Here is a 25,059-nt window from a genome sequence, read left to right as displayed (position 1 = left end):
GAGATGCTAGTGTGAAGATGGAGTGTCATCCTCTTTGTACCACCATCTTGGATACTGTCTCCTCTAGGCCAGCAGCCGCTTCCAGCCCTAGGAGGTGTACAAATAGGTTCCACCACTGCCATGTTTCTAGCAAGAATTTCAATTAACCACCCACATTTGTTTAGTGGCTGTCAGTCATGTCACTGGCTTTCTTCCTCCTGGGGATTGAGAATCCTTAAAATTAATGCAGAGAATCCTTAGAATGTGTCCAGCCCCTTTCATGTAATAATCATATCAGGTCCCATTCTGCCCACTTTAATAAGTAAATCAAGCTCACAGCTTCCCAGTGGTTCTTGTTATAGTACATCAGGGAAGTGGTTAATGACAGTTCTTTTCACATTTATCCTGGTTTTGGCTTTCCAGAGCACTTTGAGAGTAAAAGCAGGTTCAGCTGCCTTTCCTCAAGTTTTAACAGAGTTCGAGTTGTCCAGGGTTAGATCTGGGGATACTAAAATAAATACTGAAATGCAGGAACATTCAGCATAAAACATTTGTATATGGAATCTGTATACATTTGTAGGAAATGTGATGCAGAGGTAAAAACAATCTGAACAGCTGTTTTACTGAAATGGTCCCTTGCATTGGTCCTTTCTTTCTCATATCTTTGGAATAAAATGTGTTAAAAGGAAATTGTGCATGTTTTACAGGTAGCAACAGCAGAGCCTTCAACACCAATAGGCTTTTTTCATGTAAGACATAAAACATTTGACATGGAATGTACTATTAAAGCCAGACCGAGGGGGGAGAGGCATTCAAGGACTGATTTCCATTTCAAACTGCATTCTGGCACTTTGTACTCCAGCACCATTGGTGGATCAATATTTAATGCCCAGAGATTCTGGCTCTGCAGGAGTCATGTCAGGGGACCTCTAGAGCCAATCTGCTTGGGTAGAGGACTGATAATTATTCATGGGCTCCTGCCTCTTGCTCCTTCTCTTGCACAGCCCCACTCTGCTGACTCAGTGCCTTATTCAGTCTTCTCTCCCTCTCTCCACTGCTGTAGCTGGACCCCTTTGCCTTCACCACCTCTGAGAGCCTGCACATCCCACCATGGCTAAAACAGCAATGGGTAAGAAACTGTCTCTCTTTTTCTTCAGCCAGTACAACAGCCACTATTTCCTAAGACTGCTGCCTACACTGGGTGCTCATCTCAGTGTCCCTAAAGTTTAGAAAAATCAAGACAACGGTAAACATATTTTTAATTTATTTGATCAGAAAAAAAAAAGGAGGGAGGTGGGATCCTGGGACTCTTTTAACGTCCTCACCTAAGATCAGATTATTTACTGATGGGTGAAGTCGGCACATGAGCACAGCCTAATTTTGAAATGGCTTTCATTATTTTAAAGATAGACAGATATAGATATATATAATGGCATTTAAAAAAAAAAAAAAAGATAAAAGGAACTGGAAAGTTATCCCCGCTATAAATATGCCTCCCAACGCCCCCGGAGGCCGGGGCGAGGGCTCCCCTCTGCTTCTGAAACGAACCGCGGGGGTAGGAGAAGGGGGAAAAGAGGCACCGCCGAGCGAAACCCAGCACCGCGGGGGCGGGGGGCTGCGGGTGGCGGCCCGGGGAAGGGGGGGGGGGGTCGGGCCGGCGGCGGGGGGCCGTGGTGCGGGGGAGGGGGGGGGGGGGGCTGCAGCGGGGCGGGCACCTGCCGCGGCGCGCACTGCGGGCCGGCCGCGCCCAGCCCGGCGCAAGGGGCTGCGGGGGGGCGAGGAGAAGGAGCCGCCGTTTGCCTGCTGCCCCGGCGCTGCCCGCACCTGCAGTCTGCCCGGGCGGGGTGGGGATGGGGGGGAGCTGAAGTAGGTCACTGCACCATCGATAGCTGGTATCTTCTAGCAGTTCCCACCCTGGTTTGCCCTCCCAGGGGGCAGCTTCCAGGGCTGTTGTTATCTTGCGTTTTTCAGCTGCAAAGCAAAGCATCCTCCCACCCGCCCCGGTGCCGTTCCCCCCTCCCGGCCAGGAGCCGCACCCTGCGCCCTGCCGCCGCGGCGCGCCGCCCCCCTGCTCGGCCCCGGGGAGCGGCCGGGCGGGGCGCGGCGGCGGGAGGTGCGCGGTCCCCGCCGCAGCCCCGGCCCCGGGGAGCCTCCGGGTCTCGGGGAGCCCTTTGCCCTCGGGTCCGTTCTGTCCACGGGGCGCTTGTCCTGGCGCCGGCGGCGGGAGCCAAAGGCAGCAGCCCGGGTCCGGCCCCTTTGTTCGAGGAAGGCTGCTGGAGTGGGTGGGGGAGCGAAAAATCGCAGTGGAGGGCGTGGGAGCGAGAAAAGGAGAACAACCGTGGGGTCAGGCTGCTGAAAGCATCCTAACCCTATTACTCCTTGATTTTTCTCTTTTTTTTTCTTTTTTTTTGGGGGGGGGGGGGATGAGGCAGGACCTACGTTTGACGCATTCAAATTCAAGTTTTCCCAATCATTCACCATTAAAGTCATGCACATACAAATCCCACAGAATATGAAGAGCCCAAACGCAATTATTATCCTTCCCCAAGAAGCAAATCCCATTCAAATTCCTTTTCTGTGCAGACTCCGTTATTGCTCTTAATCACATTGCACAAAGTTATACCGAATCCTCCTGGCACTGGCTGTAACCGATGCGTTATACACTTATTTATTTGAATGCTGATGTTCTGCTCCCGAGGAATAATCGGTGTGGATTGAAAGCATTTTAACCTGGCTGTGGCACCCCTGGGAACAAGTCATGAGACAGCTGTAGATGCAAATAGAGGAGGGAGACAAGGGCTGTGGGAGTCTGGCCAGCCCTGCAGTGCCGAGCACGCCGTCCCCTCCCCACTGCAGCAATCTGGTAATCAGTATTGATAATTTGTAGTCACTTGGAGACTTATCACTGCAGAAGGCCCTGTTAGGAATTCTGTCACTAGGGAAGAAAAGGCTCTTCAGCCTTTGATTAATGATCTCGAAGCACACAAATACAAAGGTTTCTGCAGCAAGAGAGATGCCTGGAATCATTAGGTTTGCCCAGACACAGATCGACTGTGTTACGCCAGTTTGCCTATTAACACCTGGTTAACAAACTACATACACAAGCAATAAAAAGCAATGTAACTACCTAGTTCAGGTTTCTAAAAACACTAATTACAATAGCATTCAATTAAAAAATGAAAGATACGTTATTAAAAGCATCTTCCCTCTTTAAACTCATGAAGGTTAAGGATTCTCTTCACCATTCCTTTAAACCTTATTCTTTTTTGTTACAGTTATTTGTAGAGAAAATTTGGATCTAGGCAGCGCATTAGAATAAGCCACTTTATTTCGAGAGTTTCTTCAAGGCAACAAATTTTATTTTCATCTGGAAAAATAGACGCATTCTCAGTCATACCCATTTCCAGTTACAGCTAAATAAGCTACATTTCTTTTGTACTCAAGCTTTACCCAATAGACCATTGAGAGAACTACAGAGTGCCTGATTTTATTTTTTTTTTCCCCCTGTTGAGCACTGTATTTTGTAAAGTGGCAATAAAGGCTAGATCCTGCTGCCACTGGAGCCAACAGAACATTTCTAATCAGCTTAAGCTGGCCCACTATTATGTTTCTGGCCCTGGTCCAGCAAGGCACTTAAGCAGGTGTCTGAGTTTGAGCATGTGAATAGTCCGACTGGCTTTGGACAGAACCCTTCACATAACTCAGGTCAGGTAGGTGCTAAAGGCTATAAGCCTGTGTTTATATGCTGCCATAGGAAGCAAAATCAAGCCTCGTTTTTTGCTTAGGCTTTGCTAAATAAAAGGTTTTCAAGGAAAGATCCTTTGACTTACATAGGAATTTCAACAGCTGCTGGAACTTCTGGAGCTCAGTACACCCTGAATGCCCATGAGGTTCTTTCTGTTTAGTTTACATAGTATATGAATGATACACACCAGGCAACACACACATCTATTTATTTATTCATTTAGTTATATTTAAGTGTGTCTTATTTTAGAATTTCCTATAACATGACTGTACAAAAATTCTGGGGGCATTTAAATTGCATCCTCCCCTTGACGCCATCTTCCAAATGACTGCTCCATGGCTTATGCTCCCTACCATGGAGGATATGTGTTACATAAATCAGCAGGTTTTGCAGGTGGGGTCACTGCAGACCTGAGAGGCCATGTATCTGGTTGGATAAACTTTCTTAGGGTATCTACACGGCAGTGTGAGGGCGAAACAGTCAGTGATGCCACTGGAACTAAAAAAGGTGTCTGAAACCATTATTTCATTGTTGCCTTTGCGGTGTTTAATTTAAGAATATTTATTATGAAAACCTCTTCAGACAATTATCAAATAGAAAGTCTCAGTCCCGATTATGGTTCTTGTTTATTTTATAGGAAGTTGTTTAACAGAAATACATGGGATATGCGTTAATAATGTGTTAAAGAAGTGTTTTAATTCAGACTCCTTTTGAGATAGTCAGGAACTCTGTGAGGTGATAAATGGGTGGGATTATGAGGATATGGGAATTCAGGCAGCCCCGTGCTGCCTCCTCTGCATAGCTCAGTAAAACCAATTAAAGTCTGGTAAAAGTGCTTCAGAGTTCGTCTGCGATTTTGTCATTTGCATTTTAGTTACAAGCTCAGACCTCGATACTTAGCTTGATGGATGCAGTGTCACTGCTAAGTTTGTCTATTAACTGAGCACCACATTATTGTTTTATCTGGTATGTAAACACACATATGAAGTCATAAGTAAGTGTATGGTTGTTGAGTTTAACTGGTTCAATTATTTCAATAACTAGGCTCTTTCACTGCAAAGGGGTAAGCATTGATCTGCCAGTGCACTTAAACAATTGCTCGATCTTCAACAATTGCACGCAAGTAGTCATCTGGACATCAATGGCAGCAACAAGCTTCAAGTTAAACACCATGAGGCTAAGCACCAGGCCGATGTTGGACTGACATGCTCCTTTCCGTATTACGCAGTTTATACCAGAAGGTTGTAACCTTCCCCTTTCATAAATAAATATGGTTCTTCCCCTTTTATAAATAAATGAACACAAGTCAGCACTGAATTATTTTCAACTGTCAGAAAATTACTTACTGAATAGACAAATAGGAAATTACTTTAAGATGAAAATGAATGTAGACAAGATTCAGAAAGTTTATTGTCTCATAATGTTAACAGAAATGTGATTTGACTGAGACACCATTATTCCAACTTTTGTCAAGATCTGGCAGATGAAACATTTCAATTAGTTTATTGTTTCTGAGAATTTTGATTACTAAGCTAATATAAAGTTGCTGGCAAGTACAATTCACTAGAGAAGTGAAGATTAACAATTATTCACATTCTTTTCCTGGTTTTAAAGAGTAGATTACTCTTCCTGCTATTGAGAGTTGAGGCAGTAATAATTTAAAAACCAGTCCATTATGGCTAAGAATTTATATTGCCTCAAAGCAGTTCTTTACTTACTCTGTGAAGTATACAAGCAGGAAGATGGAGCGTCATCTATTCCATCATGTTATGGAAGAGATCCCTGATGCACTGAGGAAATAAAAATAAAATTCAGCAGCTTAAACACTTCCAAAATGTTTTCTTACCTCCATCACCTATTTGTCCCCCAATATAAGCGCTATTTAGACTAAAGGCTTCCCCTTTTAATAATGTATTCCTGTAATTCATTCATATTGATTTTGACAATTTGAATTTCCTTTAATTAATTAAGCCTGGATACTTTTTTAATTATTATTTCTTTGATATTTGTACTACAATAGTACATTTCTCTAGATCACATTTTTCACACCTATTTTTTACTATAAATATATGTGTAGTCTAACCTCATGGTTAGATTTTTCTCAGGTGACATTTATATTAATTTCTTTAGAAAAGAATTCTCCATTTTTATATTAAGAGCACTAGTTAAAAAAAACTCATTACAAAAGAGAGAACACTCATATCCAGTAATATATTTAGATAGCATTTTAGCCTTCAAAGACTGTACAAAATTATCTAATTAATTCTCTTAAGAGCCTTCTGTGAGAAGTAGGCATTATTATGTAGTTTGAAACACAGAGATCAGAGGGTTCCCACGACAGGTAGGTCTGGGCAGTACTTGACCTGTGCAGTATTTTCATGTAGGTCTAATTTAACTACCTGATTAGTTCCTAGTCAAAAGGAACAAGAGATGTTCAGCACTCTTGAAAAACATCAAGCCCTAGGTGTCTTAAAGTAGGCATCCTAAAATGGTGTCACTCCGAATAATTGATATAGTTGGAAGATTAACTCACTAAAAGCTTTGCTAAAGATTATAGGGCAAGAAAGCCACCACTTGAATGTAAGAGACCGAGGGTGGTTCCTAGCCCGATGACCAGTGGACAACACCACATCTGGAAGTGAAGTCCTCCAACAAGTCTTCTCACAGACTGTGCTCCCCCCAGGCTGCATATATACTGACTACATTCGTCTTTCAAATTATGTTATCAGGCTTCAAAGCCCTTTATCCTGGCACTCTCAGTAATTCTGCCCAATGCTTTAAGGAGGAGCAAATGTCACATCATGACCCAGCAGTCCTTACTTACCTCTGCTGTAACCGCCTTCAAAAATCCAATGTTCTCCATACGAGTCACCTTTATAAACAAAAACTGTTGCTGTCATCAGGTGGCTTGTAGAGAACATGTCTTCTTCAGCAGTATCCATAAAATGGATGATAGATGAACCAATTTTTGCAAATGAGTCTTGTCTCACTGGAGCCAATGGAGTTCAGCCGCTGGCCTCAGCACAATCCTTAGCCCATGGGGACACAGAAACTGATAGATGGTTTGGAGGAATGGCAGCTATCCACAATTCTTTCTAGACTACACACAATCCTCATGGTATGAATTCTGTGGGTACAGTCTGAGGTGCTGTTGATTTTCATTCAGTTTAAAAATACTGTTGATCCCACTTGGAAGTGTGAGGCCCCTGTGAACATCAGCCAGCAGTTCTACCTGAGACACATTATCTCGATCCTGAAAGGTGCTGGGCACCTATGGCTGCAGTGCAGGCAGTATCTATTCCTCTAGTTGTTCAGTGCTTTTCAAAAAACAGAAAAAAAAGGCTTTGGAGACTTCAGTTTGCAGAGACCTGCATCCTCAGTCAATAAAATGGACTAATGCATAAATGCTGGCCCCTAGGAACAAAACCTTCAAGACATTCTGTGTCTGAGCAATACCAGCATACAAAGCTGCTCTGTAATTATTTCATTTTCTCTTCCACTTATTACATTTTTCTTTTTCCTGTCTGCTAATACGCAATTTAACCAATGAAGCGATTTTAAGCTCTTTCTGCCAGGTTGTGCTGTTAAACTGATACACAGCATCTACATGAAACATTAGGCTTTGCTGAATACATTTAAAAATGTTATTTTTTGTAGGAGTAGCTGTCTAATCCAAGAAGTTCAAAAATAAATTATAATTTATGCTCTCATTCTAATACACAAAACTCATCGCTGTTGTAGCAGTTATTGTGTAGAGAAATTGTGATCCTTCACATGTACAATCACAAAACAGGATTGGTGGGTTTTGGGGGGGGGGGGGGGGGGGGGTTTCACCAATTTTGCCCCAAGCAGGTGGTTTAGTTTAGGGAGGTGACTGAGGACAGAGTTAGTAAAGCTGTAAGACACCTGTGGTGGGATACAGGTGTGCCTGTACCTCCATCAACACATTGCTGAGGTCTGCCCAGCGTGGATGTACTCATCACTCAGTGACCGAGAGTGATGAGGTGTGTTAAATACAGGAGGGAATGGTGAGACTTCAACCATCCCTTGGGCGATTTACCTGCCACTGCAGAGAAGCCCTGCTTTGGTCTTCACCATCATGGTGGGAGGAAGAAGAGGTAGCAATGGGTGTACTCCTCCCCCTCAGCCAAACCGATGGTGTTTGGCCTCCAAGTGTGGCGCTGGGATGTGGTGGCCCTTGTCCCTGTGTGTCCTCCCTCACTGGAGAACACCAGAGCCCTCCCACCCTCCGGTGGGAAGAGCATCATGCTGGAGAGAGGACAAGAGAGCACACAGGACGCGGGATGACCTTCACCTAGTAACTGGGAAGCCTTGGCTTATAGAACCATCACTGGATTTTGCATGATACAGCAAAATAGAAACAGTTGTGGGAGCAGAAAATAAAACTTGAGTTTCTTTGGATGGCAATTAGGACCCTTCAGCTTGAATCCCTCCTTTCTGGAAGAGTTTGAACCCAGCTCTGGCATTTTCCAGTGGAAGATGCTCACTGTAGACAGTTGTCCCAAAGGGCAGGAGTAAGACATCCAGCAACTTTTTCCCCTCAGCTACATTTTAAAATAAAGCAGTGGCTGCCTCTGCATTTATGAAGGACCTTGTCCAATCTATGTGTGCCACATGCTCTCAGGAAAAAGGCGACACAGATTTCTTCAGGGGATGAGAACTGGTTTGGAAGAACACCCAATTCCTAATGTTAGGGGATTAAACATTTCAACTCTGAGGCACCCTTGCTTGTACAAAAAAGTAGCACCACCAATTTGAAGAGTACGAATTGTGGTATTTATGGAATTTCATGACCTCTCCGCAGCCGTGCAGGCATTCACAGAATCTGCATTTTGGATTTAGAAGCCTGAATTTTTCTTAAATATCATTTTTGGCACCTAGCTCCTTTATTGGATTTGTCCTTTAGTCATTTTATGACATATGGGGATAATCTTATATACTTACCTCAGAGTTGTGATGTGAGGTTATGTCCCATACTGCATGGAAATGTGTAACAATGCTCTGATGTTATAGAAGTTGCAAAAATCCATACTGATCAGATTAGGAAACAGAGCAACTTCCCTTCTAAAGCTGTATTAGCTTTCTGTGCTATTCAGGTACTTTTTATAATCCTTAGGGAATTTCTTAGGTAAAGAAAAAATAATGATGTGTGTATTTTATTCTACTGATTGGTGTAGAAGTCTACAAATTGAGAATTTATCTTAAGCTAAGGTATGCTTTACCTGAAGCTAGCTGAAGGTACTTTTTATTTAATGTTTAAGTTTTTCATATGTCAATATATTCACAAATCACTAAATGACTATGTAGCTCTAACTTTTGATCTTGATACTATTTTTGATCCTTTCTAAAGTTATTAAAAACACAAACATCTTTTTGCCTAAGATTTCTGATACACACATGTTCAGATTAATCCTCTGGTTTCCACTACGATGGCTCCCAGTGTGATTTCATTGGCAGGGCTCCCTGAAGTGTCTAATATTATTACAGTTGTTATTTTTTTTCATCGCAAAACACTGTAGAGACCACAGCCAGGTGAAAGACGCACAGAAATTTTGAACTATATTTTGTGTATAAAAGTGTGGTAAAGATTAAAATTTTTATTCTACTAGTATTTTTGTACTGGAAGTCCTCCAGTTACCTGAATGGAGTTCTAAGAAACATTTGCATGCTCCTGGGAAAGCTTTTAAATTAAAATGAATGCATGAATCAAGCTCTATATTTTTTCAAAGACTTCTTTTGGAAGTGAAGTTCACTTCTGTAACCCATTTTATTAGCCTTTACTAAATATCAGATTTAACTATTTTGATATATTTGTTTCTTACATCATTCCTGTGAAAAGAAAGAGCAACTGATGTCACTCCACAGTCATGTTTATTGTCACTTGAATATACAGTCTTTGTCTCCAGGTACATAATCAATTTATTATGTAGATGTAATAAAAAAGACTATTTCTAAGCTAGTATCTTTTCTATGTGTTTAGATATTTTTTTATGCTGTCAAGACTGCAGTCAGGTAGCTTTCAATATTATATGTTGTCGATAGGAAAGAAGCCTATACTCACTGTAGTTTAAAAAAAAGAAATGTTTAATATTTGTCAACAAAACACTTGTTCTCAAGGTAAATAGCTTCTTGCCGAGGAAACAACATTCAACCTCTAAACATTATTTTCTAAGTAAAATGTCAATAATGACTTCTCAAGAAGTTATAGTAAGATATTTATTTTAATCTGCATTGAAGATTCAAGTTATTCCCTTTTGACGTGCATTCACATTTTTTGCAGTGAAACATTAAGAAGGGAAATATCTTACGTAGGGAATCTTGCTGCATTAGATTAACATTGAAAGAGTTTTACCTTGTAGTGATGGGAGGCCTGAAAAACAGGATTAAACATGATAGAGGTACTTTTAAGTGCTCTACAAAATTGTAATTATGAGTTTGCTTAGGTTGCCAATGCTATTCTAGACGTTCCAGCGCTGCTGGCATCCTGATCTCTTCTGCGTGAAAGATGTGAACAGTACCGTCAAGGATAAAAAATTGCAATAATATGAATAAATAATGAACCCTGGCAGAAAATTCAAGGCATTTAGAGAAGCAGACAGGAGCAAACTACAATACAAAGGTTACAAAATTACATTTAATACATTCCTATGTAGTTATATGGATATAATTTCCTAGATTAAAACAAAAATTAAGAAGAAGTATCCAGAAACAGAATACTGTATCAGATTGACATCAGTCTGTCCCTGAACTGCTGCTCTAATATTTTTATGGTCTTTTAGTGCCATTTATACTTTAGAGGAAGGTCCTAGCTAGCAGTCGCGAAGATTTATGTTTCAGATAGATAGACTCTGAACTTTCTTCTGAACAATCTGCCATGCAGATCAGAGTTTCCCATCTACTCCGTCCCCACCACCCGCAAATTTCCAGTTCCCGTCCATTTCTTTGGTACCCTTCCCCTCATTTTCCTAACCCAATCTATTCATCCAGTCAGTCACAGTTACACCCTCATTTTTCATCCAGTTTCAATGATGCCATCCCTTGACTGACTTCATTTTTTTTGTCGTTGTTGGGTTTTTGTGGGTTTTTTTATAATTCATCTGCTCTCTGCAATTTCTTCCACCAGGCAGATCCAACTCTCGACCCTTCCCACAGCCTATTCCCTCTGATAATGCTCTATACTTCTGCGGGGCCAGAAGGGGAGGAAATGAGACCACGGGATAGTTGTTTTTTATTCTTTTTCCAATTTCCAGCACTCCTCTGGTCCACAGCTACCAGGAGGAGCAGTGCTTGAAGCATCAGTCTCAGCCCGCGTGGAATCAGTCATATCCAGCACAAAGTGTCTTCAGAGAAATTGGCTTTAAAGCTCAGACATGTCTCTCCCAGCCATGGTTAAAGCCTGAAACCAGATATTTCAATGACTTATTCCACGGCCAGGCCTGGGCAGATTTTTCAAATGAGGAATGATTTCCTGGCACAAAATGCTGGAGCTTTTCAAACAAATACAATAAGCACTTGTTTAGTTTACCACGTGCAAGCTATGTATTTTTCCCTAGTCATCTTCCCAGAAATAGTGAAATGATTTTTGCTAAAAGCTTCTCCAAAATTCAGCAAGAGGCAGCCCTCCAGCCAAGAAAACTGTAGGCCAAATTGTTGTAATTTAACAAAGTCATACTCTGTGGAAGGAGGACTCCCATATTTTCCAATGCAGTGGAATTAAAAAAGGTGGCATTAGATGGGAAATAGCAATGGCTCACTGTAGTGTATGGGTCAAACATTTAAGTGGCTAAGATGTGAAAAGGCCAGGAACCCTAATCTTGCTGGAATTAGATCCTAAACCAGTGCAAATCTATGGTAGTAGATCCATGTTGATTTATGTCTGATGAACCCATTTCCCACCCCCCCGTAAATCTCCCGAATCAGCAGCTTAGGAAGGAAACATCTCCTTTATTATTTTGAAAAGTCATATAAAAGCCAGCTACACTAATAAAGGAGAATTTGATTATACAGGAAAAGATACTTTTTAATACCGGAAAAAGGATTTGATTATACAACAAAAGAGAAAAACAGGCTGTTATACATTGACATTTGGATATCTCCAATTCCCGTTACTTTTAGAACACATTGAAAAATGTGATGGCCAAGCCAGTCCTGGAAGTTTGATACGGCTGTTATAAGAGACAAGCTGAAGAGTGTAAAAGAAGTTCTGATTTGCCTTTAATGACAGACTGTCAATGCTGGGATATGCAGGTCCACAGTGCCCTAAAAATATAGCTATTGCAAGTGAAGATTCTTTTTATTCTAAATGAGCCAAATGCCCTCACACCAGAGCCCCACAGAAATCAATGGAGCATCTCTGCAGGGATCGACTCCTCATGTGGTTAGTTTAGTAGCAGAGAGGCGTCTCTGAATTCATCAAGATAATCTTCTGTGTAAGTGGAGGCCAGTACTGCAGAAAGATAGAGACCGAGAGACAGAGAGATAGACAGGTAGATAGCTACTGAGGAGATAAATAGACTGGCAGGGCAGATGAATTCTAGAAATCTTCAGTAATATTTCAGAACAGGAAAAAAATCACTATATTGAAAAACAGTATAAAAGAGGGAAGGAGAAGAGAAAGATATGAAAAACAGAGGTGGATCATGAAAGACTTAATTGGGAGCAGTCACATTACAGAAAGTCCATATAAATTGTTACAGCGTAGATGTTTATGCATTAATTTTACATCTTCAAAAATCAATGTGTTTCTATTACACAAATCTGAGCAAAGCTACCTAAAATACTGGTCACTTCCTCTGACCGGTGGTTCTTGTTCTAGTTTTATTATAGTGTCAATTGTAACAAAAATATCCCACCAGCAAATGTTCTCTCTCAGCCAATTTAATAAATCCTGAATAATATACTAATTTCTTTGCACCATCAGCATGGTTTCAAAGAAGAGGCTGTCATTCTTTATTTTTCTTTTTTTCTCATTAATTTTACACATCTTCTGATTAAAGTACTCAATAATATTTATAATCTATGCTTAACTATGATAAATTTTAGCAATATGCTGTTGAGTGGTATCATTATTTTCTTAATGGAGGCAATCAAATGTTTGAATATATGCATAAAGACATGGCGGGATACCACAGTAGAAGTATAAATCAGGTAATTAGTAATAATAGCTGCATGGATAGTTTAGTTAAAGATCATACAGAAAAATCTAAAAGGCACAGAATAACAGACATGTGATGAATAGCTCAAAAATTTCATCTTAGAAAGCCCCCCAGAAAGCATCTAACTTAAACACACCAAAGTCAAAGAAAACTTTTAAGTTGACTTAAAACTGGGATTTCATCCATGAATGATCTGATTGCTAGTGAAGCGGTATTAATCAGCTCAAGATCAGGACTGACAAAAATTTCAACCTATTGTGATTAATCTTACTGGGAGTTAGGATAAATTCATGACAGCAGAATGATGCAGGACATAGGCCATATCTTCTATACGGGGCACTGATGACCACTGATAACTGGTCACAGCTCAGTGGGTGCTCAAGCTGAAGCTTTATTTTAGCATACATGCTTTGCATGTATTTTTTTATCAGATTAAGAAAGGATATGACAAATTGGAAAATGCTTGTCACCTAGCAGGAGTCAAGTTTATTGAAAATTTCATGCATCACTTCACACAAGTCGCTCCATTGATTGTTGTCACTGCCCAAATCAGTTTTACTAAAAAAAAAAGCAAAGAATGCCCAACTAAATAAATCTCTCAGATTTCTTTTGTGGTCTGGATTAGGTCTTAAGTTTGACCTATATAAATGTTTTCAATTGTGCCAATTTCTGTTTAAAAGAGGCAGATTTATATCCACGTGCTCTATTTCCAATACGATTTTATAGTTTTGCTCAACAGCAAAACTTGCAGAGACCCCAAATTTGTTGTGCTACATAAGTGAATACTCACTGATGACCAGGCTGCTATTTTATTTGCAGCAGTTCCAAGAATTAAATGATCATTTAGACTCCGCAAGCTGTACAAAATCTTCCCAGTGAGGCAAAGCCAAAATTTAAAAGAATAGAGACAATAATTCTCTTTATTTGTTTTTATGTATCATTTTTATTGCCTGTGTCTATTCTGTGTAGCTTATTGCTTGCTTTGCAAGCCAGCTTAAATGCTGAGAGAGTTTTTACCAAATCCGAAAGGGTACTTGGAAGACTGCATTTCAAAAGAGGTGGGATGACTGGGGAAGTGGCCTATGGTGATGGCCACGTCTGAAGTCCAGCAGCTCAACAGCTAGGGTCTCTCCCTGGTGCTACCCTAACAAGGTGCTCTTGTAACATGGCAAAAGGAAACCGTGAGGTTCTTTGGCAGGCAAGGAGGTAGGATGGAGGGTAGTGAGGGAGCGAGAGGCTCAGGGAAGAGCCAGGAAAGGAGCGCAAGGGATTTGGTTCTGTAATGTGCTGGGAGTGAGCTCACCAAGAGTCTGCAGCTAATGCACAAATCCTGAATGACAGCAATCGTGCAGAGGGCCAGTGAGATGAGATGCATTTTTGGGGGGATAGCAAGCAGTAAAAGGTGTGAATAACAAAGAGGAGTGGAGCTGGGGCTGTAAGTTGCTAGCAAGCCCTCCTTCCCACAACAGCACACATGAAATTGAGCGCTCTCTGGGAATTGAACTATGGAGAAACTGGTTGGAAGGACATTTAGCCTGTCCTCCTGCTTGAAGAAGGACCATCACCACTTTGTCTAGCCAGCTCCCGAACGGATGATCTCATAAATTCCCAAGCCTCGATTTGTGGCTGTTGTTCTTTCTTCTGTTATCTGGAAGAGTTTGGGTCTGTCATTTCATTGATCTTTCCTTCAAATAGTTGTAAACAGATAGTATATCATCCCTTAGCCACCTCTTTGCCCAACTAAACAAACCTGGTCCCCTCCACCACCCTTCACAGGCCACATGCTTCCGGTCCCTCACCTTCCTGGTAGCCCTCCACTGGACCTTCACCTTTTCCTCCATGTCCTTCTTAAACTGGGGGGCCCAAAACTGGATGCAGTAGCTCAGGTGCATCTCCAGAGCACCAAATACCTTCAGCAAGCAGTGAACCCAACCTCTCCTCATGCTGATTCACACGCACTTCTGCTTCTGGCCGGCCTCCTATCTCCATTTTCCCAATGTGACCCCTTTAAAAGAAAGGTGGAAGAAATAACAAGAAAACCCTTCTTGTGAGACTTTCAGAGCCATCCTACGTATGTTGAATTTATTTCTGTAAGTTTATTTAAAAAAAAAAGTCACTGCCCTAATATTCGTTCCTGTTTTGGTGCTTAGATTGCATCTTTCAGCATTAACAGTTATGGGTTTGCATAGCCAGACACTGAAACATCATCTGAAATCTCACTTGGGCATTTGTACTCTCTTTAGGACTGGCTAGAAGACTAGAAGAAAATTATCTTATGTCTTTAAATGTTGTGAAAATAGATTTTCACGGTGAACATGTCGAACACTGAAATTTCTAGGAGTAGCCCCAGTTTCTAGATTTGAGGACCTGCCAAAAGATACTTTTCCTAGTCATACTGCTACCCTCTTGTTAGGAGCTAATGCCCAATGAATAGATCAGTTTTACAGAATCTGCTTTGTATCAACATCAGGGAGTTGCTGTCATTTTTGCTTACTCTATGCGGTGCTTTCAAAGTCCTTCAAAACCTAAAGACATTATTTTTGAACCAGAGGATTTCTCCAAAGATAAGCACACCCTTGATAGGCCTCCTGCATAGGGAGATTTTCCTAAATTAGGGACTAAATTTCTCTAAACCCAGAAATTCAGTCCTTTGGAATATCTTGTAATTAAATAAATACAGTCCCTTGCTCCCACATATACCCAATTGAGTAGACTCTTAAATTTGTCTAAAAGCATTTAAATTTCTATAGTCTTTGTCATGAAAAAAGGGAATTAAGCCATGGATATAAATCACCAGAGTATAAACCAGAGCATCAGGGCATCTGCAACGCAGTTTGAATTATCACACCTCCCTGGGTTTAAAGCAAAATCCTCCACAAATACGAGTTACGTTGACAGGCAAACTCTAATATTAAACAGATCTATACAGAAACTTAAAAGTCATTTACTAAGACCTTATTTTGTTCTGGCATTCAAATTTAAAATACTGTTGTTAATTAGCACAATTATAATGTCTATGCCATTGTTTGTATTATTGCAAGGATAGGAACCCTTCACTTTTAGGTAATCTACTTAGATATGTCATTTGCAGTTGTGTGCATAAAGCAAACTAATGCCTTTATTCAAACTGATGAGACATCCTTATTTTAAAATGTCCCACAAAATTAAAATTCCATTCAAAACCCAGAAGAAAATTGGATTTTTCAAACTGTCTCCTTTCATTGTCTTTTGCATTTTGACATTTAGTTGGTAGTCATGGCAGCCAGTAGGGGTGAATGTGTAGCATAAAGATGCAGTTACACATATTTGGCTTTGGGTTAAGTACATTAAATACATTCAGATTGCTCAAAATCAACCAATAAAATGAATTCAGAAAAGCTTTATAAATATAAATTTTTATGTGTACGCATATATATAAATTGAATAATGAATGCTTCCATGTGTTTCCTATTCAGACACTATTAAATAGGTTTTCTAGGCTATATGAAATGATTAATTTGAGGGGTACCTTCCACAGCCCTCACAGCAGCATATTGTCTCTAAAATGGATTCTCCTGATAATTATGGTGTGAAAATAACTGCAATAGGTGCTGCACTCAGTGAAATGACTCAGCGAGGAAGGAATACATTTAATTACTGGAATATAAAGATGAAGAGTCCAACCCTACTGCAAATTATAATTGCATTTATCTTATATAATATAAACACAAATGTCTAGTTAGCTGATTGCCCTCAGTATTTTCTTTGCCTAAAGCAAAAAAAAAAAAAAAAATGCACCTTGCAATTGAAATTGTTTATTGTTTTCTGAGCCTTAAGTTATGACTAGCTAATATTTTGGCTTTCATCAGTTCAAAGCACAATTTTTAAAATATTGGAAGACCTCAAAGATATCTGCACTTTGGAATGGCACAGGATGTGTATTAAGGAGGGTTGTGGTTACAACCCCTATATGAGTTATCAAAACGTCAGATTTTATATCTGACTTACACTTCTATTAAAACCACGTGTATGCCTGATCTCAGAAAAGTCATAGAATCGTTTAGGTTGGAAAAGACCTTTAAGATCATCAAGTCCAACCATTCACCTAGCACTGCCAAGTCCACCACTAAACCATGTCCCTAAGCACCACATCTACGCGTCTTTTAAATACCTACAAGGATGGTGGCTCAACCACTTCCCTGGGCAGCCTGTTCCAGTGCTTGACAACCATTTTGGTGAATAAAGTTTTCCTAATATCCAATCTAAACCTCCCCTGGCACAACTTGAGGCCATTTCCTCTTGTCCTATCACTTGCTACTTGTGAGAAGAGACCAACACCGGTATTGTAGAGAGCAGTAAGGTCTCCCCTCAGCCTCCTTTTCTCCAGACTAAACAACCCCAGTTCCCTCAGCCGCTCCTCATAAGATTTGTTCTTTAGACCCTTCACCAGCTTGTTGCTCTTCTTTGGACACATTCCAGCATGTCCAAATGGAAAGGAACAGACTCTGTTAATGGAAACTGGTAGCAATGCAGCTCTGTTCCTTTGATTGAGGTACTCCACAACAGCTGAGACTCCCTGAATGATGAAAACAGAAAAAGTTGCATTCTTTACCCATTCTTTCTTAATTACCTGCTTTGCTGAAGCATTTTGAGCCATTCCTTTGCTTGATGCTGTATCAATGACTTGCTTTCAGAACATGTGGGTAATTCCTAAAACTGACTTTGTTGAGAAGCTCAATAAGACTCTTAAAACAATCTGACTGTAATCTCAGTCCAAAGATGAGGAGGAGAGATTTCATAACATAATTGAAATAATATTAGTAAAAGTCCAGAAAGGATCTGCTGTGTCCAGATGAAAAGAAACAGTAGCAGAACTCTAATTTCAATTACAAAGACTGTCAATATGCCAGGATTATGTCATTACTCTCTAGACCGCCATGGAATAAAATGACATCCAATGGCAGTCAGTGATGATGTATGGCTGGGTGATGCAAGACCAGGAAGAGTTTGTCTTCAAAGAGCCTACATAAAGGGATCAGGGTGATGCAAAATTAAGTCAGTGGAAGCCTCTGAAGAGATCATTAGGAAAAATTGAATAAATGCCACTGTTCCAAACACACGTGGCTGAGGGTGAGATTCAGAAAAATGAAAGAGTTGCTGGCAGCCAGCTCTGTCACACCCTGCTCTAGTAACCCAGTGTTACTGTGCTAAAACAGAACCCACAGCACAATTCATACCTTGGGAAGATGCTGTTTGATCATAGTAGGCTGTATAACTAAACCATTGCCATTCTATTTCATCTTACTCGATTTGTATCCTCACTCAAGGGGCTGTTTCACCAGCCAGCACCCATACTGTCTGCAGCACTCTTGAAGACACAGCCTGTGCCAACAGAGGTGTCGCTCATCCAGAAATCCGGGGACCTGTGTCCTCTACAGAGCTTTTCTACAGAGCTGGTCTGTGACCTGAGGCAGTTTTTTTCACCTCTGGATCATTTCCCACCCCGGCTCCAGCATCCCTTGCCTGTCTTTCTCACACCATGAGCTCTTTGGCACAGGGTGTTCGCATCCAACGTGTTTGTACAGAAAGTAGTGCGGATCTCAGCTGGACCTCCACGTGTGCTCTCAATACAATAATGAGATGACCTTAAGAGTGTGCTGGGAGACAGCAGCCATCTCCAATAGCCTAGTGCCCGACTGCTGGGTGCTCCAGGGGAAACTAGTGTGCTTAACACAGGGACTCGAAATTGCACTTCCCAGCCAGTGCCTGGATCGCCAGCACACAGAAAGCTGTAAGCACGCTGCCGTTGTGGTGACCGATACCTGCTGTCGGGGGAAAGCAGGCACCTGGGGGTCTGCAACTTCTGTCCTTCCAAGCTTTAACTCAGTCCATCCCACACCTCGCTTGTTATCTGTTACGAGGACACTGAGGAAGTTCCACCTCCTTTGCACATCCTTCCCTGGTGCTTCAGCCACCAGCGCGGCCCCAGGACCAGGCCAAGCACCACAGCTTTGCGACCAGGAAACGACATGGTTCACTGGGCTTGTAAGCACTACACAGCCACTTCTGAGGGAAGGATCATAAATCTGGGGGTTGTCCTGCTGCAGGGAAGTCCTGAGGCAAAATCTACTGGGCTGCTGTTATGGCAGGTTAGTACAGGTGGTAGCCCCAATCTCAGAAATGCCGAGACAAAATAACTTGTGTTCAGCAGGGCTGGGGTTGGTGTGTTGAGGAAAGTCACTGAGAAGCCTTCTGCTTCTCTGGCCTTCACACGTGAACATCAGCATTCCTGAGAACACTGCTTTTAGCCTGCGTGGAGACTGAGATTCTGGGTCAGTGCTGCTTAGTAGGGGAGATCTTCAAAGTCATGTTAGTGGAAGTTTTGGAGTGAAATATCTGGCTTTTTAAGTAAAAGAGTTCTGGCTCAGAAGTAAAAGAGTTTAACAGCTCTGTGTGCTGGCAAAAAGAGCATGTGACGCCCCTTCAGGCATACGATGCAAAGAAAATGCATAACGCATAGTGATCATTAAATCACAGACAGCAAATCCATCCATTCAAAAATTCCAGGGCTTAAGATTTTATCCTTAAATCATTCATGTAAGACTCTCAGTGATAGCTCAGTGGATAGGGATTTTTCTTAAGAATGGGAAAATTAATGATAGGATCAAACCCATAATGATATGTGCAGAATCATTTCTACTACTCTGTCAGTAGTCCTAAACTAAAAGTAAAATTGAGCATTTTTCTATAAGACATGACAGAGCCAAGCTTGCTACAACGCCAGTCAAAAGAGACTGTTTTCCCCGTGTGCGTGTATGTAACAAAACCAACAACAGTTCTCAAGCAGGTAAGGTGAGCCAAGAAAGCAGGGTTATTTCCTCCTGGTGCAGCTGCTACCACCGATTCCCTTTTTGGTTTTCCATGCAGTTCACATTCAGGAAAATCTCCTTGGCTCACATCATCCCATAGCTGAATTTCCACAGTCTTTTGTGCTTCCACAGAATACAGGAGACAGAAGATAGTAGAATGATTACTGGATGGGGCTGCCTTAAAGACTTGCAAGCTATTGATGCTTACATGACTTTCCCACTTAGATGATAATAGTGTATCAGGAACTATCAATGGCTGCGATGGCCTCTTGTGAAGGTAGGCATAGGTTCAGCATCTTAAACATTAGGATGCTGCCAAACCATATGAAGAACAGGGGTAGAACTTCTCACTGCAAAAAATTAAACAGTTGTTTTTAGTTAACCATCAGGAAATAAAGCTGTCTTAGAAGTACTATAGCCTTTGAGTTCTTTCCTCACTGTTCGTCCTCTCCGTTGTCTACAGAGTCTGTTTTAGTAGCTCACATCCTTTCCCACATAAAAAGCTCAATGGGAAGAAAATTGGTGGAAGGGAGATGGGGTGTGGAGGTAGGGAGAGAAATATGGAGGAGATGCCTTGAAAAAATTGCAAAGTCAAGGCAGACCTTAAAGAAGGAGGTCATCTCCCTCTGGGAAAAAAATATCTCTGGAATTTTTGTTTTCACCCTGGCTGAAGTTCCCTGATGTTCAAATGGATTTCAGGCGGGCCACAGACTTCTGTATTAGCATTAGGCTCCATTGCCTTCCCCTCAGTCCTGGAGGACCGCTGGAACTGAACTACCAAGAGTTTCCTCGTGCTGATGTGATGCACTGGCTCTCCAAAGGGTTGGCTGAGAAGAGAGAGTGTAGCATCTGGCTCTGGCATTGCTATGGACTAGTTTCTGCAGAACTGGAAAAGGAGGTGCTTATCCATAGCTTTCTTGTCTGGCTTACTTCTGTTCTTCCCACGGTTCCACCAGCATGCAATGTGGTGATGCTATCAATCAGGGCTCTGAGTGCACTGACAAGCTCTGAACAGGCACACGTCTGTATTCCTTCCACAATGGAAGGAAATGTTTGTGTTTTCATTTCTCTAAACAGACATTACAATCTGGCCCAAGACTCTCTAATAGTGACTATGGCAAAGCATCTGCATCACTGTTTGTTTTGAGTAACCATAACAAGATTATTTGTTTCCAAATTCAAAAAAAACCTTCCATTATTTTGACAATGCGGTTGCATTAGCCTGACAAAATAGTCTCATTAACTCATGTCACAGGTGACCATAATATTCAGGGATTTTCTCATGGCTTCAGCATTGAAAATTACATAAATTGAATTAATACAAAATAGTAACTTCACATCTTAACATTCTGACATCAGAAAATAAAGTGAACAAAGATATTTGAATCCAATCACACACATTAAGTAAAAATTATAGACATGACGTCTGGAGTAGTCCATTTTAGTCCAAAAATCCATAGTCATGATCGGTGATTAAGCAGTAGATTTAGGGGCAATTTTCAGTCAGACTTCTGCCACCCTCTAATCTGCACATTTGCATGTGTTTGCATCTACACACCGTAGATGCAAGAAAATCACTATTGGACAGTCTTGCATAAGCAAACAGCTGCTTGTGTATTCCTTGGGATGGGTTTTCCAGCCAGATGCTGTGCTGCCACCTGAACTATGCTGTAGAAGTGGCATGCAAGGGCTTGCACTCGAGGACAGGGTTCATTGGTACAATTTGACACGGTCTTAATAGGAAGCTGAAGGGTCAGATCTGTTGCTTGCATCTTTTTTTTGTCTTTTGAGAAACTGATGCTACAGTGCTGCCTGATTTCACTGCCACCCTGTGCTTTTATGAATGACACTGGTGCTTGATTCCATCCCAAGCCATTTTAAAGCCGTTTGCTAAAAGGATCTCTTGTTGGAGAGAATAAAATTGCTAATGCTTCTGCCAAAACCTGGGTAGCTTTAGTGACTTCAGAATGGTCATGAAGGTTACAGAAATTAATGCCTAAGACTACTTTTTAAAACTCTCAGTTGCCACAAAATCAGATTAGATCTGTCCAAGTTCTTTCTTTCTTTCTCATTTTCTGGACATATGGTAGGAAATGCTAGAGTCACTGTTGACAGAGGAAACTCAATAATTCACAATTTCTTTTCCTCATTGCCTATTTCTTGTTTCCTTTTCATAGTACCTGCTTCCTCTATGGTCTAGGTACAGAAATATCACAAAATTCAGGGGCAAGGGACATGACCAAAACTCTATACTCGTCTCTTTATTAAACTGCATTGCAGTATATGAAAAGTGTGATTTAAAAGACTTTGTCACCAAAGAATGGCCGCAGGTGAGTGAGGGCCCATGCCACCTTTCCCAGCAGAGGAACAGGTGAGCACTGTAGGGCATTAAAGAGGCGGTTCTGTCCACCTCATCTCGAGTGCCTTTGCTTTGAGCTCATGAGCTGTTAGGACAATTTAAAGCAACATTATTGTAGTTTAGCCCCAGCCGGGAACTAAACACCACACAGCCACTTGCTCACCCCTCACCGCCCCCCAAGGGGATGTGGAGGAAAATGGAAAAAAAACTCATGGGTTGAGATAAAGACAATTTAATAGGATAACAAAGGAAGAGAATAATAATAATAATAATAATAGTAAAACAAGTGATGCACAAGTGCAATTGCTCACCACATGAGGAAGTCAAAAAACCAACCTGATGCCCAGTCTGTTTCTGAGCAGTGATCCTGCCTCCGGCTAGCTTCCCCAGTTATATCCAGGGAGCATGACGTTCTATGGCAGGGAACATCCCTTTGGCCAGTCTGGGTCAGCTGTCCTGGCTGTGCTCTCCCAGCTTCTTGTGCACCTGGCAGGGTGTGAGAAGCTGAAAAGTCTTTGACTTAGCGTAGACACTACAACTACCTAGCAACAACTGAAAACATCAGTGTGTTACCAACATTGTTCTCATACTAAATACAAAACACAGCACTGTACTGGCTGAAAGAAAACTAACTCTATCTCAGCTGAAACCAGGACACTTATTTTTGTTGAGGAAACTGGAAAAGCACACGTGTATATAAGGTTGCAAGATGGACTCACACCAAATGCTCTTTTGAGCAGTGTTTTGCATTCAGAGAGACAGTCACAAAATAAGCCCCATCTGTGTGAACCACCAAAATGAGATGTCATTCATGACTGAACATAAGGGATGGCTGAGATGTATTCACTACATGCACTTTTGCTTTCATTGCCTCCATCACTGGTGACTCCATAAGCCTATAAACATCCTCAGGTTTTCTGACAACGGAGGGAGATTCATTGGCCTTAAGACAACCTCTTTCATTTATCTTAGACATCTGTCTTGAAATGGGACCAGTCAGTCTCTGGTGGTCCTTATCTCTCCATTGACTAAAAAGAAAGCTTTCATGACTGCTGCAAATCAGCTGTCTTAAATATTAGATGACCAGCATTAATTAAAGTGAATCCCAGACTCATACGTATATCTCAGATGAGTGCCAAAAATTAAATTATATGTAGAATCCCTATCACTCATGCCCCATCTTGAGTTTTACTCCCCTGAGTCCCATGTACTAGTCCCAATCCTAGTTCACCACTTCACCAGCACTCATCGTGCAGCTTTCTTCAAATATCCCACCAGCTACGGGGAAACAATTACAGTTATGATCATATAACACCATTTCATTTGACAGAAAAGCATGCAGCACGCTACTAAAATGGATTATAAATAAAAAAAATTACTGGCCAACAGAGTGTGCCTGTTGGTGTTCACAAAATGACATGGCTTTTTGTGACTTAAAGCATTGACAACCAAAACCTGTAGCACCTCAAAGGGAGCATTAACAAAGTGAAATTTGTAACAAACTGCTTTGTCAATAACATCCGTGAGAAATCAATGTAAAGAATGGCTGTGGTAGGTCTTCTGTACCTTGCGTTTCATGCTTCACCTAATCTTATTTCTTACTCCTGCAGTCTCTTCCAAAGCAGAACACAAAGCAGGATTTCAGTGCACTCTCAGGAAGCTGGCTGTCTCACAGACGCCTGGCAAGGGAACATGGGGCTGAACCGTGTATGGGTTGCACGTTTTGACCATGGGCAACGTGCCAGTTTCTGTTTCCTGGCAGGTGTGCAGAACTTCAAGACCTAGCTGGCTAGTGGGTCTTGAAATGTCAAAAATCAGTAACACTTTATTATATGCAGACTGGATTCAGTAAGGCAAAAGGAATCAACAGATTTGCCTTCATCAGATGTTAATTATAATTAACATTTACACTTATCTCTCTGCTTTCATGTGTTAAAAATAGTCTTGCTTATGAATAATGGTCTCTGCTGTGACACAGCAATCTGTCCTAGCTGTGCTTTGCCAAGGAACAAAATGTGACCCAAATTGCCTGTAGCCTGTCAGTCAGGACAGATTTTCATTTTGCAGTGTAAACTATAAAAAAAATTCCTTATAGCTATTGGATAACAGATGAGAACAGACAGGGTGGTTTTACCAGTGTTTTCCATAGTCTTCCTATTTCTCCCAGCAACAAACAAGTGGTTGCTGACTTCAAACGGCAGTCATAGCACTCTTCCCTATTAGCTTTACTCAATGGGCAAGTGAGCTGCAGGACTGGCGATGGACTACTTTTTTGTCATTAGTGGAGGAATATGGGATGTATCTGAATAAGCATATTATCCGAGATCAGGAGAGTATTTTCAAAGAGAATCATCAAAACACCCCAGCTGACCATGCTTTGGTTCACATTGCAGAGCAATCTCAGAGTGCACAAACTGGGACTGTTTATCAGGGAGTGTAGTGACAGGACAAGGGGGAATGGGTTTAAACTAAGAGAGAGTAGTTTTAGATTAGATCTTAGGAAGAAATTTTTTACTGTGAGGGTGGTGAAGCACTGGCACAGGTTGCCCAGAGAAGCTGTGGATGCCCCCTCCCTGGAAGTGTTCAAGGCCAGGTTGGATGGGGATTTTGGGCAACGCAGTCTAGTGGAGGGTGTCCCTGCCCATGGCAGGGGGGTTGGAACTGGATGATCTTTGAGGTCCCTTCCAACCCAAACCATTCTGTGATTCTAGGATTGTATGATTACTTGGTAGGTAATGAAACTAGAAGATGTGCGTTAGTAGTACATCTGCTATGCTCCAGGCATTAATGGTTGTTCAAACCATAGGACCAAACTAGTCTAAAGAAAAGACTGCCAAAATATATACAGCATGGGCATAGGGTCCTTAGAATTGTTTCCCCCCAGAGATCCAGTCCTGCTGTGCTTCCCTGCTTGCTCATGCGAATGTAGCACTGGCACCTTTGAAAGCCTCC

The 25,059-nt window shown here is 41.5% G+C and overlaps 1 protein-coding gene across 1 annotated transcript in view; it reads left to right on the top strand.

The window, feature by feature from the left end:
- The first annotated feature begins 792 nt into the window (after positions 1–792).
- Positions 793–25,059, top strand: part of STMN2 (stathmin 2) — a 42,984-nt gene continuing 18,717 nt past the window's right edge. Inside the window, exon 1 of the mRNA XM_054818446.1 lies at positions 793–1,108. Within this exon, the coding sequence (XP_054674421.1) occupies positions 1,090–1,108 (19 nt within the window). The 5' untranslated portion in view covers positions 793–1,089. The remainder of the gene's footprint in view (positions 1,109–25,059) is intronic.

The sequence above is a fragment of the Grus americana genome, chromosome 2 (assembly GCF_028858705.1).
Source record: "Grus americana isolate bGruAme1 chromosome 2, bGruAme1.mat, whole genome shotgun sequence".
In the NCBI taxonomy this organism is placed as follows: Eukaryota; Metazoa; Chordata; class Aves; order Gruiformes; family Gruidae; genus Grus; species Grus americana.
This window is presented reverse-complemented; position numbering and strand designations above follow the sequence as displayed.